General features: G+C 38.3%; 2 protein-coding genes across 5 annotated transcripts in view; one reads left to right on the forward strand and one right to left on the reverse strand.

The window, feature by feature from the left end:
- Window positions 1-386: 386 nt before the first annotated feature.
- On the forward strand, window positions 387-11,005 carry LOC139944759 (uncharacterized). Of its 4 annotated transcripts, none has more exons than XM_071941853.1 (6): window positions 387-515; window positions 1,601-1,774; window positions 5,261-5,344; window positions 6,139-6,295; window positions 7,045-7,229; window positions 7,563-11,005. In XM_071941853.1, the coding sequence occupies exons 2-6, from the start codon at window positions 1,616-1,618 to the stop codon at window positions 7,830-7,832; spliced, it is 855 nt and encodes a 284-aa protein (XP_071797954.1). In that variant the 5' UTR covers window positions 387-515; window positions 1,601-1,615; the 3' UTR covers window positions 7,833-11,005. The 4 variants fall into 4 exon arrangements, with proteins under 4 accessions (XP_071797954.1, XP_071797953.1, XP_071797955.1 ...); XM_071941852.1 differs by lacking the exon at window positions 387-515 and adding an exon at window positions 571-879; XM_071941854.1 differs by lacking the exons at window positions 387-515; window positions 1,601-1,774 and adding an exon at window positions 4,514-4,671.
- A 133-nt stretch (window positions 11,006-11,138) lies between these two features.
- LOC139944758 (von Willebrand factor A domain-containing protein 8-like) overlaps window positions 11,139-16,768 on the reverse strand; it is a 74,229-nt gene continuing 68,599 nt past the window's right edge. The window contains exons 42-44 of the mRNA XM_071941851.1: window positions 16,314-16,412; window positions 15,719-15,957; window positions 11,139-14,101 (exon numbers count right to left, since the gene is read on the reverse strand). Coding sequence (XP_071797952.1) covers window positions 13,993-14,101; window positions 15,719-15,957; window positions 16,314-16,412 — 447 coding nt within the window. The 3' untranslated portion in view covers window positions 11,139-13,992. The remainder of the gene's footprint in view (window positions 14,102-15,718; window positions 15,958-16,313; window positions 16,413-16,768) is intronic.

The following is a 16,768-nucleotide window of genomic DNA, read 5'->3' on the forward strand; positions in this document are numbered from 1 at the left end:
CTGGTTCTTGATAATTTTACCGAGACGAACTTGTATTTATTATGATATTAGGTCTCAGAGGATGATCCTCCGAGACATGTTTATTAACATGGGGATATGGATATAGGAATGTTACTAAAACCATCTAAAACGAACTCAGTGTATTTATTATGAAAGGTTTTTTAATTACCAGGTCTCAGAGGCTAGTATATTTATATCTAACCTCTGAGACCTGTTTCTTGACACCGGGGATGTATATAGGTTTTTTAAAACAGAACTTGTATTTAGTATGGAAGTTTTTTTTATTACCAGTACTTAAGTATGTGATCGTGGTTTTTAGTAACCGATATGGCGCCCTCTTGTGGACAAACCGCCGACAAGCTGCGTGGCTGATGCAGAGAAATAGCTGAGTCTCAGACTCGAAATAAAGTCTACCACAGCTGGGACGCCCCCAAAACTGCAAGTGGGTAACGTCACAACTAGAACTACAGTTGTTGGGATGGTAGTCATGCGGTCGGCCGGTGGGGAAAACCCAGGTAAGGCAGATTTTGCAATGATTGTTTACTTATCATTTGTTTGCTATAAAAGGGAGACGTGGAAGACGAAAGGCTACATACATTTTCCAGAGGCCATAACCTGAAGAAACGACACATCTGCTGTTTGCACGCCGCACACACTCATGTCTACACAAACTTCACTTGCATTGCAAACAGTAATTTGATTCTTACTCTATGTTTTGTTGAACAACGACCAACCAAAGTGAAAACTCACTGATCCAATCAACTCCAATCAATCACTGCACTTCATTTCAAAAGTTGTGTTTGGTTTTTGCATTACATCAATAATAGATTAGTTTCATCAATCATTGGAGACTCTCGTTGCATTAATCACAACAACAAGGTAAGAATGGGGAAAATGTAGCATATAAAATGTGATTTTGTGTATAATTATTACCATTACATTATTAATATTATATTCCTTGCGGCTTGCGTAAGTTCAAGTTGGACTCCTTCCAGGCCAGGGCATGGGCTATTCACTAAACCATACCACAGGGGAAGGCTACAAGGTACTCCTAGAATTGTGAGGTTTGTTCCACCATGGAGGTAACAGGGGAAGGCTACAATTGGTACTCCTAGAATTGTGAGGTTTGTTCCACCATGGAGGTAGCCTACCTCCATGGTTCCACTATCGTCTCTACGGTGGATGATGACTGAGATGAGATAGCGAACGAACCTCAACAAGTCATAATACTAATAGTTCTAGGACGACTGGAGTAGAGTGACAGAGCATGGAGGTACATGTAGAACTCTACCTCCATGGACAGAGCAAGGCCTCCAAATGTCATGACTTGTATTCTCAGTCTTCGAATACCATTCCTAAACAACTGTATGAACATCTGTACTGGTTGCTATTTTTTTTACTTTTTACTGTTTTTCTTGATTGTACTGATTTTTGATGATGATGTAGTTTTTTGTAAATAAATAGGGACACGGCCAACACACAGGGCTAGATAGCTCAGTTGGTAGAGTGCCGGCACGTTAATCAGGAGGTAGTTGGTTTGAATTCCACACTCATTATAGTCATGGTATTTTGTAATTAAATGTCCCGCTTGATTTTTCAGACAAGGCAAAACAACATGCTGGGCCATCAAAATAACGACGAAACAGACAGCAGAGGAAGACCCTTGACTCCTCTGATGTCGTTGTTCCGTAAGATCAAACCGAAGCGGCGCCATGGCTCAGGAAGCCCAGACAGACCTAGAAATGGTAAACGAGACAGCGGGACATCATCTTTGGTAAGTACATGATATGTGAACAGGGCACAATTGCATAGAGCTGCTAAGCACAAAAATTTGCTAAGCATGAAATTTTTGCCAGGATAACTAACCAAATTTGCATGTGATTTTCAGGATTTATAAAAGCAGCTGAATACCAGTAGCGAGCAATATGCAACCAATGGAAATTTGTTGGGTAATCCTGTTTTTGTCAAGGGAGAAGTTTCATTGCTCATCAAATTTTTGTGCTTGGGTAGCAGCTCTATGAAATTGGGCCCAGGTTTTGGGGGTTTTCTTTTTTAATCAAAATTGAAAAAGTTCGTAATGATTTAAAAGAGTCATCCAGACTCTTCAGAACAGAGTGCCACGCTGCCAGACAACTTCACCCTTGACCTACAATCCCTGGCCATATCTCGTTGGGCCCCTCTCCCCTCCCCCCCCCCCCCCCCCTTCTCTGTTGGTTCTGATTGTACAATCTTCTGCATTACTGTCAACATCGGGGTTGACGGGGGAGAGAATGATTAGTGTCAGTGGGAAGTGTACAGGGAATGGTTTTATGTAACGATAGGATAGGCTGGCCCAAGCATTTTGGCCAGGATTGTAGATGTTGCCATTTGTTTTGTTCACTGATGTACTAGGCCCCTTCACATTTTGTATTCTAAAGTATATTATTACTCTGTTTTACACCACTACAAATATGTTTCAAAAGTGAACATGAGGCTCTGACAGGGGTCGAAATTAAGTGTATTTCCATGGTAGTCAGCAGGGCTAGTGACCAATAATTTTTAGTAGCCCTGATAAGATTTTGGTAGCCCGAAAGACACATTATGTCTCGCGTCACGGCTCAAACTTTACAATACACCAATAACATAGTTCTTTATTGTTTGTGATGATGATTTTTGCATTATTTTTCCACTAGCCCGTCGGGCTATCAAACTGGAAAAATCAGTAGCCCGGCTGTAAATGTGGTAGTCCCGGGCTAGCGGGCTAGTGGCAGTTTCGACCCCTGCGGCTCAGTTTTCGAGGGGCTGTCAATTATTACATCAGTCTGGAGTCCCTGGGTAAAAAGTATTTGCAAGAACTCGTGAGTCATGTCATGATCATGCATAGAGCAGACCATGCAACTTGTCAGTGCAGTGGCACTGACTGACCTCCTTCCTAGTCTTGTGACGCAAGTCACACAATTACTCTCAAATTACAATGACAGCACATGACTAAGAACTAATGTAGATGTTTCAACTCAGATCGCATTCATGTGATGTGTCATGTGGGTGGTTTTTGGTAGTCACAAGACTGCTGTAATGCTGTAAAAAAAAATATAATAAAAAAAATAAATGCCTGGAAATTTCCGAGTGATGATGCAACAGTGAAAGCCCCTCCCCTAACTAAACTATTCACACTTTGTTTTCTGATCTGCAGACTTCTTTCACTCTTAAAGTTTCAAACAGAGCCCAATTTCATAAAGCTAATCAACAGAAAATACTGCTAAGCAAATTTCTCTGAGCCTGAGCTAGATATCAGAGTGATTTGTAACCTTTATGGAATTTTGGCTTCTGTTATAACCAGTTTCTGTTCAAAAGCAAGATGTTTCTGTGCTAAGCAAATTTTTTGTTTAGCAGCTATATGAAACAGCTCTATGAAATTGGGCCCATAGAGCTGCTAAGCACAAAATTTGCTTAGCATGAAATTTCTTCCTTAATAAATACAGGATTACCAACCAAATTTACATTTGTTGCATATCTGGTATTCAGCTGTTGTTTGCTTATCCTGAAAATCACGTGGAAATTTGGTTGGTAATCCTGTTTTTATCAAGGAAGAAATTTCACGCTTTTGTGCTTCTTAAAGCTACCTCCATGCTTAAAGCAGCTCTATGAAATTGGGCCCAGGTGGTAAAATCTTGATGATGCAATCAGTTTGAGGGTTTGTGCTCACAGAGGTTACTGTGGGAAAATCCCTTTAGAGCTTCGTCATGGTCTGCTGTCAGTGTCATGCCTCAAGGTAATAAGGCCAAATAAAAATAAAAACATGTTTAGCATCCCACCAATTTATTTGAGAGGCAGCCTCCTTTTTTCCCCTTTTGTATGATTTTTGTTATTTTCTTTTTTTTTTTTTTTACATAAAAAATTATGTATTTTATCGCTCCAGCAGCAACAAAAATTGCGCCAGTTATCTTGAAAAATAAGCCGGACGGTCATTATGAATATAAAAAAAAAATTAAAAAATAAATCCTTCTTCCTTTTTTTCAAAAAAGGAGGACGCAAAACATGTTTTTTTTTTGGGGGGCCTAAAGTTTGTTCACCCTGTAGCTAATTTTATCTTAGTCCAAAACGCCCACTGTTGGCTTTTTGATCAGGTGCCTGGGTGATAACCATGATTATGCAATGGGATTTGAATCATGGGGCTTGTGTGAACACTCAATGGCTAGGCCAATGACATGTGGAAATCCCCACAGGAAATGCCAGTGGAATGTACAAGCTCACTTTTCGTTTTTGCTTTACTTGGTCTGTAGAGTGAAGCTTATGTACTTTCCTAATACGGAAAGTTCAAGTTTCTAATAAATAGTGAAAGTTAAAAGTCAAATCTCCATGGATCTCATATCAGTATGGAATGAAAGAATGTATTGCCCTCACTTTCACTTCATACAATGTGATCACAGTCTTATAAATCTGGTTTCCTTTTCAAATCGTTTATTAAATTTGTGGGTCACATGCTAGCTGATGTCACCTGACAGTGACACTGACAGTGTGTTTTATCAAATAGGCAACTCTTCCTGAGCCGAACACATTTAAGTGGTTGGCTCATATGCAACATACATATTTGATTGAACAGTGTCGTCTTCGTGTAGTGTTGCGAATTTACACTGAACATCTGAGATTTAAATTTTCTGCCAGATAACTACACTTACTGCAGATATGGCGGTCTGTGCTTTTATGTACATCTTTGATATTTGGCTGTAACTTTATGTTAATGTTTTAGCTTTGCCACATCATGGCCCAACTTCATTCTAAGCCTGTAAGCACAAAACCTGCTAAGCCCAGGAAAAGATTATGCTTAGCAAAAATAGGTTACCAGCCAACATTCCATAAAGTTTACATTGTTGCGACTGGTGCCTTACTCTTTTTTTTTACTCAGCGATGGAAATGGGGAGAGGGGGAGTTTCCAACCAACAGTAGGGAGGTTTAGCTGCATGTACCCGAGCAAACACATGAACGTGAACGTCAACAAAATGTGTTGTTTCAAGATGACGTCACCACTTCGGGCTTATTTCATGCTCACGTATGACATCTGCACACGTACCTGACATGAGAAATGGTAACTTCACGCTTGCTTAAAACCTGAAAGTTTTGCAACATAATTTTTCTGGCGTTCACATTCACGTTTTTGCACGTGTAACCTGCAGCTAAACCTTCCTAGTGTCTGCATAAAGAAGCTCACTGCAGCGTATTTTTCTAAACCTTTATTCCCTCAAATTTTATTGTGTCTTTCTTGTGTTTTCTCTACAATTAGGAATCCGATGTGGTGGCTTATACAGAAGAGATACTGAAGAGCCCACTGACCGCATCAAGCATGTCGAATGATATTTTACCAAAGGTAAGTTTTCATTTTTGTATTTTTTATTTCATGACATTTCTTTCCACTCCAGCAGATAATCAAAATTACAATAAAAAAGTACAGTATTGATGAGAATTGAACATGGGGGAAAAAAGAGTTTAAACAAGACTGCCTGGGTAGAGAGTGAAGATACATGTATTGTTGTTTTTTACACTAGTCTGCATGTGTATGGACAATTAGCGTTTCGTGGCCACTTCACTGCTTCTGTTACACCAGTAGACCTGTTTTGTGTGTTGTGTCGTGTCGTCATTAGGGACTTTTGGTTTTCGACGACGGATGGTTCTGCGACGGTTGTTCAGCTAAACGTTGTCGTTTTCAGCACAACGAAGATTCATCCCAAGTACTGTCGTAGAAATTGAGGGACGTCCGTCCTCAAAGCCGACGCATGCGCAGATGACGCCAAATATCATCTTCACCGTCGCAGAACCATCCGTCGTCGAAAACGAAAAGTCCCTATTTAGCCATCCAGAAAGACTGCTAGGGTCAAATAGTCAAACCATAAACTATACAAAATTTAAAAAAGGAAATTTCAAACTTATACTGAAAGCAACTTTTAAAATCCTGATCGAGATGAAAGGATAGGAAGAGACTATACACATAAACAGTAAAGTTGCAAGTACCACCACGTGTAAATCTCTTTTAGTGTTGGCTCTGAAAAGAGCCATTGTGGTCTCGAGGTTTTGTATACTCTGCTCGTCTTCAGAAGAAAGGAGAGAAAAACATCTCTATTGTCATTTAAATAACTTGGTTTTCTCTGGGGTTTGTTTTTGTAGCCGCCAGGGAATAAAGAGATTGTTTCTCTAATCTCAGAGAAGAGTAGAGAAGGCGATGGAATGCTACGAGTAACATCGGACCGATGGGATGTCAAAGGTCAACAGGGGGAAGAGTTGTTTAAAGTCGACTGCTCGGGGCGATACGATGACCCAGGAAGTAAGTACACACTCCCTCCCCTATAAATAAGTACTCTGTTGGCAAATGAAGCCCTAAATCAAGCCAAACAAGGGCATCAGACTTGAAATTAATAATAATAATAATAGCCATCTTTTATATAGTGCTTTTCACATCTGAAGGGCAAAGCGCTTCCAACAGTGGCCATTTAATTAATTAATTCCTGTAGCCATCTTAGCTACCTGGGGAGAACTTGGCCTGTGCAAAAAGATGCGCTATAAAGCTAAATTAATCACAAGAACCACCTCTGCCCTCGCAGGTGCCCATTTACCCCTGGGTAGAGAGAAGCAATCATAGTGAAGTGTCTTGCTCAGGGACAGTGTCACGACCGGGACTCGAACCCACACTCTGCTGAACAGAAACACCAGAGTTTGAGTTCGGTGCTCTTATTCGCTCGGCAATGACACCCTTCGACACCCTAAATTAAGTTCATTGGCTGACCAAAAATCAATAATCTATCTGAAGCCATGAGCATGCAGGGAAAAAGCAGTGGTTCAGCATAGATCAGCAGAGTATGTTCGAGTCCGAGTCAGGACACCTGTGTCCTTAAGCAATACTTTACAATAACTGCTTTGTCCTTCGGATGGGCTTGGGACATAGTCGTAGGCCCCCTGTACCAGGATTGGTAGTGAACGTAAAGGAACACTAAAAATACATGTAGAAGTCCCCTCGATACACCAAGCAAAAACATTATAATTTATACAATTTTGTTCTTTCCATCCAATTCACAGCCAAATTCTTGTGGTATAAACCGAAACCCACAGTAGAAGAACATGAGAACTGCTTGGGCGCGTATCTGAATGCAGAGGATCCCTCCAAGAAGTTTCCAACAACGGGAAGTGTGGAGCAGCAATACCCCTTCAGGCTCTGCTGCCATAAAATGAAGGACGGGAAGATTCACTTGGCTGCACACAAGGTATGTGGTAAATAATAATAGCTGCTTCTCATATTTTTTGGGGGGAGGGGTTCTTAAATTTTAAAACCAGGCCTGATACTTCCTGGATCAACAAAGACGTATGCCTCCAAGCCCCCTGGTTTTTGCCTTGGTGCCCTAGAATGCTCCAGTAGAAATTTCCTCATAGTTTGCCCTTCCAAGGAGAAAATGCCTTGGTGCCCTTGCCCTTTCAAAAACGTATGTTTCTGTGGCCTTTTGCATGATGTATATTATCTTAAATTTTTGGGGGGTTTTCTGAAATAAATGAAAAAAATAAAAAAATAAAAAAATAAATGATGAATCTTCAAATTGCAGGTGCCAACAGAAGCTAAAGACTCGGAAGGTCTCCTCTACGTCTGTAAACTCCAGGAGAGAAGCGGTATCATCACACTTCAGGAGAATGTTTCCCACTCGGACAAGCCCTTGGCCGGATCTTTCATCGGCGCTACGTACACCGGCCAGGTCCAGATGTTCCCTCCGAGTCTATTCGAACCTTACACGGCCAACCCGTTTGCATATTTCTACCTCATGGACCTGGACGATGAGAAGACGGAATCCATGAAGCGGATGAACGGAGAGAAATGAGGTCGTTTTCGTGTGGGTTTTTTTGTGTGCTTTTGATGAAAAAAATGTGAACAGCTTCACGGTGTGGAGAACCAGCATGAAATACCTACAGGAGGTTGAGTGTAGGCATGGACCCGGAGTTGTGGGGTCAAGGGGTAAAAAAATAGTACTTATAACTGGGTTCTTTTGCCCGTTTTTTTTATACTATATTTGTTCTGTGTGGTTAGTGGTATTACCATGCGTATATCTTCTTACATGTAGCTGCGTAGACTTGTAACTTATATTATTAGACTACCTAGCTAATAATAATAATAATAAGTAAGACTTGTGAAGCTCATATTCCAGAGATACAATGCGCTGCTTAAGATTGCTACAAAATCGGTCAGTTAATGGGCGAGAAGAGAACAGATGCGTTTTTAGTTTACATACTTCTCGAAACAACTTTGTTGCTTCTGGAATTCAGCAAATTTAATTGTTTCGGAATAAATCACTTATGTGGTTAACCATAATCTTTCAACAAGTTTTTGATCGACCACAAAAGCAGGAAACAAAAACAAGTGTAGACCGGGTACTTAGAGGATGTTTATCTCAACATTGGAGGATATCGGGTCATCTGTAATCTGACGCTTTTTTTTTTTTTTTTTTGCAATTGTTGAATAGGAACTGGAGTGGAGTTTTTTTTTAGGGGGGTGGTGTCTTGTTCAAGGTACTAAACAGGATTGGTGAAAATGTTTTTACTCTTCCAATAACCAATGATGTAAGATATATTTAATCATTATGTATAGTAATGTTTAATAATAGTATGTGTAGTAGTACGATTGTGTCAACACCATTGTATGATCGCCTGTATACTTTAGAAAAAGGTGTAGCATTAAACTTGCAGGTACCACCATGTTTAAAACTCTTGCAGGAAAAGTTATGGTTGTGGGCCCAATTTCATAAAGCCTGTGAGCACAACAAACTTGCTAAGCATGGAAAAGTATTGCTTAACAGAAAAAGGTTACCAGCCAAAATTACATTAAGTTTACATTGTTGTGACTGGTATTTTTGCTTAGCAAAGAAATTTGCCAAGCATTATTTTGTACTTCACAGCTTTCTGAAATTGGGCTCTGGGGGTCTCAACATTTCGATACTCTGCTCACTTTAAAAAATGAGCAAGGTAGACGATTCTAACATTTTACGCTTTGAATCATTGAGACCACACCGGTTCTTCACGGAAACAACACTTCTCCCGAAAGAGTTTTTTATACAAAACATGGTTGATCTGGCAAGTAAAAATTGAAATCAATACACAAAAGGCCAACGCTGTTTTATTTCCTGGTATGGCAAAGCATGTTGTTTGAAATATAAGAATATCTGGAAGTGCCTGGTGTTTCAAGCAGTAGCGGATCAGGAAGTAGCTAGTAGTTATTTATCTGCAATCATGAGGTCATGTTTTGTTTAAATGCTTCCAATACCTTTTAGTTTCACTTTCTTCCCCACCCCCTAAGCTGGGTATTGAAGACTTTATGAAACCAACTTTTTCTTTGTAAATCGGGACCCAAAGGATGAACCATTCTGTGGTTGTGGTTTTGCACATGATCACGCACACTGTTCAAATTTTAAAAAATTAGCATCGTGCGGCAAGAAATTTTGCAAACACATAAAACAATCAGGGATTCAGTAAATCAGAATTTTAAAAACACTTAACATTAATGGTGACAGTGCCGTATTTCATAGAGCTTAAGCAGAAATTAGCAGGATACCAGTCAGATATTGTACATGTTTCATGGTTACTTTGCTGGTAACCTGATGCTGGTAAGCATAACTTTGCTGTGCTTAGCTATGTTTTGTGCTTAGAGCAGCTCCATGAAGTCGGACCTAATGCTCAATTTCACAAAGCAATAAAGATTGAACTTTGAGTCGTTGATTTTACCATAGTGATTTGTATTGTGACATCACACTTTGCTTTGCAATTTAAGAGTGATACACAGTTAAGATCAGTCTTTGTGAAATCAAGTTCAGGTAACCAGCTTCTGCTACGGGAGATTCTCAAATATAAAAATGGTCGAATTGATCTTCAATTGGATATAAGAGATGTTAAACTTGCATCGGGGATAAAGATTATTAATTTTGGTTTTTACCCATACACCGATGTGTGTTAGCACAACATCAGTGAATGGGTAAAAACCGAAATTAATATTGAATTGGATCGTTGAAAATTTTACAATTTGCCAATGTGCATATTCTCCTGTGTAGAAATGTTCCACGTAGAACTGCTGCATTTGTTCTCTCGCGCCTGGAATGTGCCCAACTTTTGAGAAGCTCCCTAAGCAAGATTTGTTTTGCTTAGAAATTTTGTTTGCCAACCTTGAAATCCTAGAATGTGTTATGATTCTGTCTGGGACAGTGTTACGTTTAGTGTGTTTTAAATGTACTTAGCTTAAATGCCCCAAGACAAAAAATGTTACTGCCTTTCCTATGGAAATACTCAATGTGTTGTCTTTTATAAAGACACTTTTAGTTTTAAGGTTTTGTTTTCTTCACATACTTACTCAAAATATGTATGTTGATCTATGCCCAACTTCATGGCTTTGCTTACCACCACTATCTAAATTAACAAATTGTAAACCTAATGTAATTTTTGGCGGAAAAACTGTTTCTGTTTTTAACAACACTTTTGTGTGCTTAGCCCATTTTTGTGAAATACTTGTATACTGCTAACCAGTGAAATTCGCTCCACATGAGCAAGGCATTTCCTACTTATGTAAGCACCGAATCTTTGCTTACGGTAAGCAGAGCCATGAAACTTGGCCCTTGTTAATTAAGGACTTATTCTCCCTTGTCTGGACTTCATTTTTGTTTAGTTTCTTAGATTTTGTGTGTGTGTTTTTTTTTAAAGCTTTTCCCCTTCGTTTTTGTCCAAAATGTCACGTTATGTTATTCAAAATGACTTGACCACTGCTCTTTAAGCTTAAAGGTAGCAATATTTCAATGTAGAAAATCAAAGCTTGTATGATTGTAGAATTTTAGTGAAAAAGCTTTATATTATGTTTTTCAGAAGACGATTAATGTTTGTTTAAGAACCCTGCCTTTGTATTAGGAAAAATAAATTAAACTAAAGTAGAAGCCAAGATCAAGCATAAGCAACAAATGCTAACAATTCTCTAGAATTAAAATGTTGACAAAATTATTATATATTGTAATCTTCTTGCTCTAGCCCATAATTTACTTAGTACTGCAGCAAAATGTGTAGCTGTAAAGCAAATTGTAGTTTTTTTATTTTTAAACCAGAACAATCTAATTTTTGTAAACAAACAAAAAATTGATAAAATTACAAGCGCATGATTTACTTAGTACTGCAGCAAAATTTGCAACGGTATCATAAAAAATGTAGTTTTATTATTTTTATACCACAAAGTAATCAAATTTTCTATTACAATGTATGATGAATAATATACGCCTATTTTTGATAAAATTGTGCCTGAATCTTTGATCAACTGTAATAAATATATATAATATACCAAACTTGATGTTTGTAAATCGGTTGTTTTTAATGGTGTTAATATGGTGTAAAAGCAAAAAAGTAGAAGGTGGCCTGTCATTTTTACCTATTGACCCAACTCTTCTGACATCAGATTTAGAATAACCTTGGATGCGCCATTTTGGTGGTCAATGTCACTATGCGTTAATATTCAGCGAAGTACGCATTTTAGGCGACGGCGTTTACATTTAAACAGTCGCAGTGTGCAACGTGCGTGCAAGGGGTCAATAGTAGGGTCTTCCTTTGAGCCTTCCAGAAAGACGCTATTAGGGTCGAAACTTTGGACCACTACCGGTAATTATTTTTTCCATTAAGCAAAGTATTAATACAATTTGTTTTCCATGGGATTATGTCACACCTTGGAACAGGATATGTAACTATCACATGGCTGAGAAAGCTCAAACTGTCACTTTCGGTTTTCTTGAAACAAAAAATTCTTGAAACACAAATTCTTGAAACACAATACTGGACATGAAGGGCTGACGAAACCTTTTGCCAGGCACACTTCCGTTATGTCCCTATTCTAGAGATGCACATGGTGACATGCCAAGACAACTTTCACTCAACTACAACAGAAATTCCTCCTTCTAAAGGCACTGGACACCTTTGGTAATTGTCAAAGACCAGAGCCCAATTTCATAGAGCTGCTAAGCACAAAAATTTGCTTAGCATGAAATTTCTTCCTTGATAAAAACATGATTACCAACAAAATTTCCATTTGATGCATATTCCCCTTAACTGGTATTCAGCTGTTGTGTGCTTACCCTGAAAATCACGTGGAAATTAGGTTGGAAATCCTGTTTTTATGAAGGCCAAACTTTCATGCTAAGCAAATTTGTGTTCTTAGCAGCTCTATGAAATTGGACCCAGGTGTATCCCAACACATGCATAGAATAACAAACCTGTGAAAATTTTGAATTTGCAAGAAAATAGTGAAAGAAAATAAACCCTTGTTGCAAAAATTTGTGTGCTTTCATAGATGCTTAATAATAAGCTTCAGGCCTGAAGTCTTAAAATTTGAGTGAGAAATTACCTCTTTCTAAAAAACTACATTACTTCAAAGGGAGCCGTTTCTCACAATGTTTTATATACTATCAACCTCTCCATTGCTCGTTACCAAGTAAGTTTTTATGCTAACAATTATTTTGAGGAGTTACCAAGAGTGTTCAGTACCTGAATGGACTACCTAAAATGGGCAACAAAACCAATCCCGGGCTTGTTCTTTTTCATGTTCCGGGTTTCAGAGCAGGATCATTTTACGAGTGTCTGCACTTTGGTTCATGACAAAACTTTCAATTACTAGTAATCAAGATGGAAAGTGTTTTGGCCAAAATCCATTAGTTTTGATGATTTCATTATTAACTGGGTGGGGGGGGGGGCGTTGAGATACCACTGAAAACATCTTTCTTAAATGATCCAGTAGGCATTGCTGATGCCTTTTTATATAAAATTTGAAAGTTAGGCAAAAAATAAAAAAAATAACTAGGGGTCAGTCCAGTGTTTTTTAAGTTTTATTTTATTTTGACAATCTCAGAAATTTTTTGATATTTTGAAAAGCCCAGCTGGTTGGCTTTAAAAATGAGCGGGCGGCCCTTTTGAAAAAAAAGAAGACCATTTCCCTTTAATTTGGCCTTCCTTCTTAGAATACATCAACCATAGAAACAGTTGGTATTTCAAATGGTTCGGGCAACTATTAATTTTGTATAGCAATCTCCAGATGAGGAATGCCTGGTGCCATACCCTTTCATTAAGAATCAGGTATGGGCGTTTGTCGTCTCTTACATAACTACTGCCCTGAACCATGGTACATAGCAACCGTCTCTGGTCTGAGTTTGATTTACCCTTGTGGTTTATAATTTGAAATTTGAATTTTGAAATGGTAACCAGAAAATGGTTACCAGCCAAAACACCCTGTATAAAGTTCTATTTAGAACTGGTATCCTGACTCTCTTTTGCTAAGCAGTATTGATCAGCACGTTATGGTAGAAAATTTATAATTAAGCTTCAATATGAGCCAAAATGAAGTTCTAGACTTATTTTGGTATTGATAACCGGTGTAAAAAGTACCACACTATGAATTTATAATTAAAAAATTCCATAATTTAGTATATAAGACAACAATTTAAATATTTAATGCAAATGAATGCAACTTTTGTAGAATTATTATGTCAAATCTGGACTATTCCGTTTGACCTGTGGATATAAGACTAGCCTAAGGTCTCTTATCACCTTGAGGGCAACATGGGCCCTTTTCGAAACTACGGCTTTGACTCCAGATTCGGCAAAGGCTAGCTAGGCCCCGCTGCTGTTTTGACAAATTGCGCATGCTTTGCATAGGTCACACACAGGGCTTCAGACAAGAGGGCCGAGATTCGAAAAGGGCCATGGCTGATAAGAATTTCTGTTGATAGACTAGCTCCAAGTCTCTTATGACCTTGTGGACAGCAGGGTGGATGTGAAGACGTTAGACTAGCTCCAAGTCTCTTATCACCTTGTGGACAGCAAGGTGGATGTGAAGACGTTAGACTAGCTCCAAGTCTCTTATGACCTTGTGGACAGCAAGGTGGATGTGAAGACAATAGACTAGCTCCAAGTCTCTTATCACCTTGTGGACATCATGGTGGATATGCGGACAGTAGACTAGCTCCAAGTCTCTTATCACCTCGTGGACAGCATGGTGGATGTGAAGATCTGTTGAAGTATCTGAGGTATATTCTTGGTATCCAGACAAACAAAACCCCTGCCTGCTGGAAGACTTCGGACAAGTCTAAATACAGAATGAAGACAAACATAACACTGATAAAAACTTTACTCAGTATAAAGTATTTCCATGAGCAAACACTCTGATGTTGTCCGATAGTAAAAATGGGTTAAAGGGAAGGTACACTTTTGGTAATTGTCAAAAACGAGTCTTCTCACTTGGTGTGATAATCTTATCATGTGCATACAAAATAACAAGCCTGTGAAAATTTGGGCTCAATCGGTCATCGAAGTTGCGAGAAAATTATGAAAGAAAAAACACCCTTGTTGGACGAATTTGTGTGCTTTCAGATAGGAACAAAAGATTTCTAGCTAGAAGTCTTTTATTGTATTAGTGAGAAATTACCTCTTTCTCAAAAACTACATTACTTCAGAGGGGGTCGTTTCCCACAATGTTTTATACTATCGACAGCTCTCCAATGCTCGTTACCAAGTCAGTTTTTAAGTTAATATTTGTTTTGAGTAATTACCAAACGTGTACCTTCCCTTGAAATCAAGTTTAACTTTCATCATTATATGGTGAAATTTTACCTTAAAGACAAACGTTCACAGATTAACATTAAACCTACAAGGTTTTAAGAATCTTAGTAAAAAGCTTCCCTTAAAATAATGGAAGTGAAACTCTTTAATGTAGATTAAAAACAATGTTTAATTTGCAGATTGCAAACTGGACTTATTATAATTGACTATAGGGTTTTTACAAAAACCAACAAGATTTGTAATTTGCTTGAGGAGGTTTAAGGGAAAGACCCGCCAGGGAAGTCCAAACCACAAAACAGGAAGTGTGACTTTTTAATTGATTATTGAATCATAAGTATTGCATCAATCTGGCTGTGTAATCACAACAAAAAAAACAGACCAAATTCTTCCGGACGGAAAGCAATGACAGCAAGAGACTACTGCACTTATGTTTAAAAAAACCACAAAACCAATTCCCGGATCTCATGGGTCTCAGAAAGTATGTCAACATTCATAAAGTACACGTGCGATGACCAAGCCTTATGCTTATAATTGTGTGTACTGACTGTACTACTACTGCGGTCTGAAACAGGAAGTGTGAACATTTTTGACTGCGAGTGTGATAATTATCTTTCAAATCTCTTTCAAGAGTATCAAAGATCACTTTCACATAACCACATATGAGATAGATCTTCTCCGAGTGCTTGTCCAGCTCATTTTGATTCTGGCCTTGTAAAATTAAGTCTGGTCCAGTAAAAAAGTTTCAGCTACACAAGCCCTGCCGTCGATTTCAACGAACTCTTCCTAAGTTAGGCTTTATCTTAGGACTAAGGACGAGTTAAAGTTCTTTATCCATAGAGGTTAGAACATATTGAACCCTTTTATAAGTTAGACTGAGTTAACTCGAGATAGGATTAACCCTAGTGTTTCGTGAAATTGGCTGCTTTAGTCTTGTGGATCCCCCCAAAAAAAATAATAATAATAATAATAATAATAATAACAATAATAATAATAATATAAATAAATATAAATAACAAATTTAAGCCCTATATTTGTGTTAAGTTTTGGGCAAATTAACCCGCAACTAATCTTTAAAAAAAAAAACTATTTCTTGGTGCATGCCAAAGCAAACCTATAAAACAAGATAAGACAAAGACAGACTCACACATCAGCCTGGTTTCCCAGTGACCCGATGAATAATGCATAAGCATTGACCTCATCATCAGCGGTCAGTGATTGACCGAAGAGTTTCGGACTGATCCCATAGCGGTCAAGATTGGCGTCGCTCAGAACGATCACAAAACGCTCGTCCGCTTCCTCCTTAGCTATACTCTCGATGGCGTGTTTGGTCCCTTCGAGGGTGTGGTCTCCGCTCATGCAGAACTGGGCGTGGGCGTTCATCGTCTAGGGACACAATCCATACATATTTGGTTATTTTACTCAAAATAATTGTTGGCATAAAAACTTACTTCGTAAACGAGCAATGGACAGCTGTTGATAGTAACATAGGTTTTGAGAAAGAGGTAGTTTCTCACTCAAATGATACAAAACCTTAGGCCGGAAGCCTTTTTATGCATCTGAAAGCATACAAAATTGTGCTGCAAGGGTGTTTTTTCCATGACTGCTTGATAATTGAAAGTGGGTGACAAGTTGTGCCCATCTGTTTGTGGAGGGATAGTTCAGATTTTTTTCGTTTCAGAGGACAATTTAATTGTTTAAAGTTGCAACTTTAAGTTTGATTTGTCATCAGGGTAGATTACCTTAAGAACTTCCAGTCTCTCCTTGTTATTGGCCGGTAGTTTTTTATTCAGCACAAACGGAATCTCAAAGTCGTCTCCAGAATGTCCGTAAATCTCATACTGTAAAGATCAGGGAAGAATTTCTTGTATTCATATTTTATATTTATATTTCGATCCAATTAATTTTATTGTCCATTAAAAAGATAAAAATTGAAAACTTACATGCCTAGACATTGATAAAAGCTCCACCACATACCACTAGATTTACATATACAATTTTACAGCGAGAAAAAAAAAGTATCCATAATATTCTTAATATTTTAAGAAAATGGACAACAAGGTCTTATCCTTAAAACTATTCAAGTGTAACCAACTTAGCAAAGAAATTTAAAACAAGTAACCAACAGATCGATCACCCCACCCTGACGCTGCATTTTTTTGTCAAAACAAACTTTTTGTATATATTTATTTTAGTT

This window comes from Asterias amurensis, chromosome 12, assembly GCF_032118995.1.
Source record: "Asterias amurensis chromosome 12, ASM3211899v1".
NCBI classification, from domain to species: Eukaryota; Metazoa; Echinodermata; class Asteroidea; order Forcipulatida; family Asteriidae; genus Asterias; species Asterias amurensis.

Excerpts from the sequence above, each read along its gene's own strand:
- LOC139944759 (XM_071941853.1), top strand. The coding sequence starts at position 1,616 with ATGCTGGGCCATCAAAATAACGACGAAACAGACAGCAGAGGAAGACCC. Across the intron at positions 5,345-6,138 it reads CGAATGATATTTTACCAAAG|CCGCCAGGGAATAAAGAGAT; the intron begins GTAAGTTTTCAT and ends TTGTTTTTGTAG. Across the intron at positions 7,230-7,562 it reads TTCACTTGGCTGCACACAAG|GTGCCAACAGAAGCTAAAGA; the intron begins GTATGTGGTAAA and ends TTCAAATTGCAG.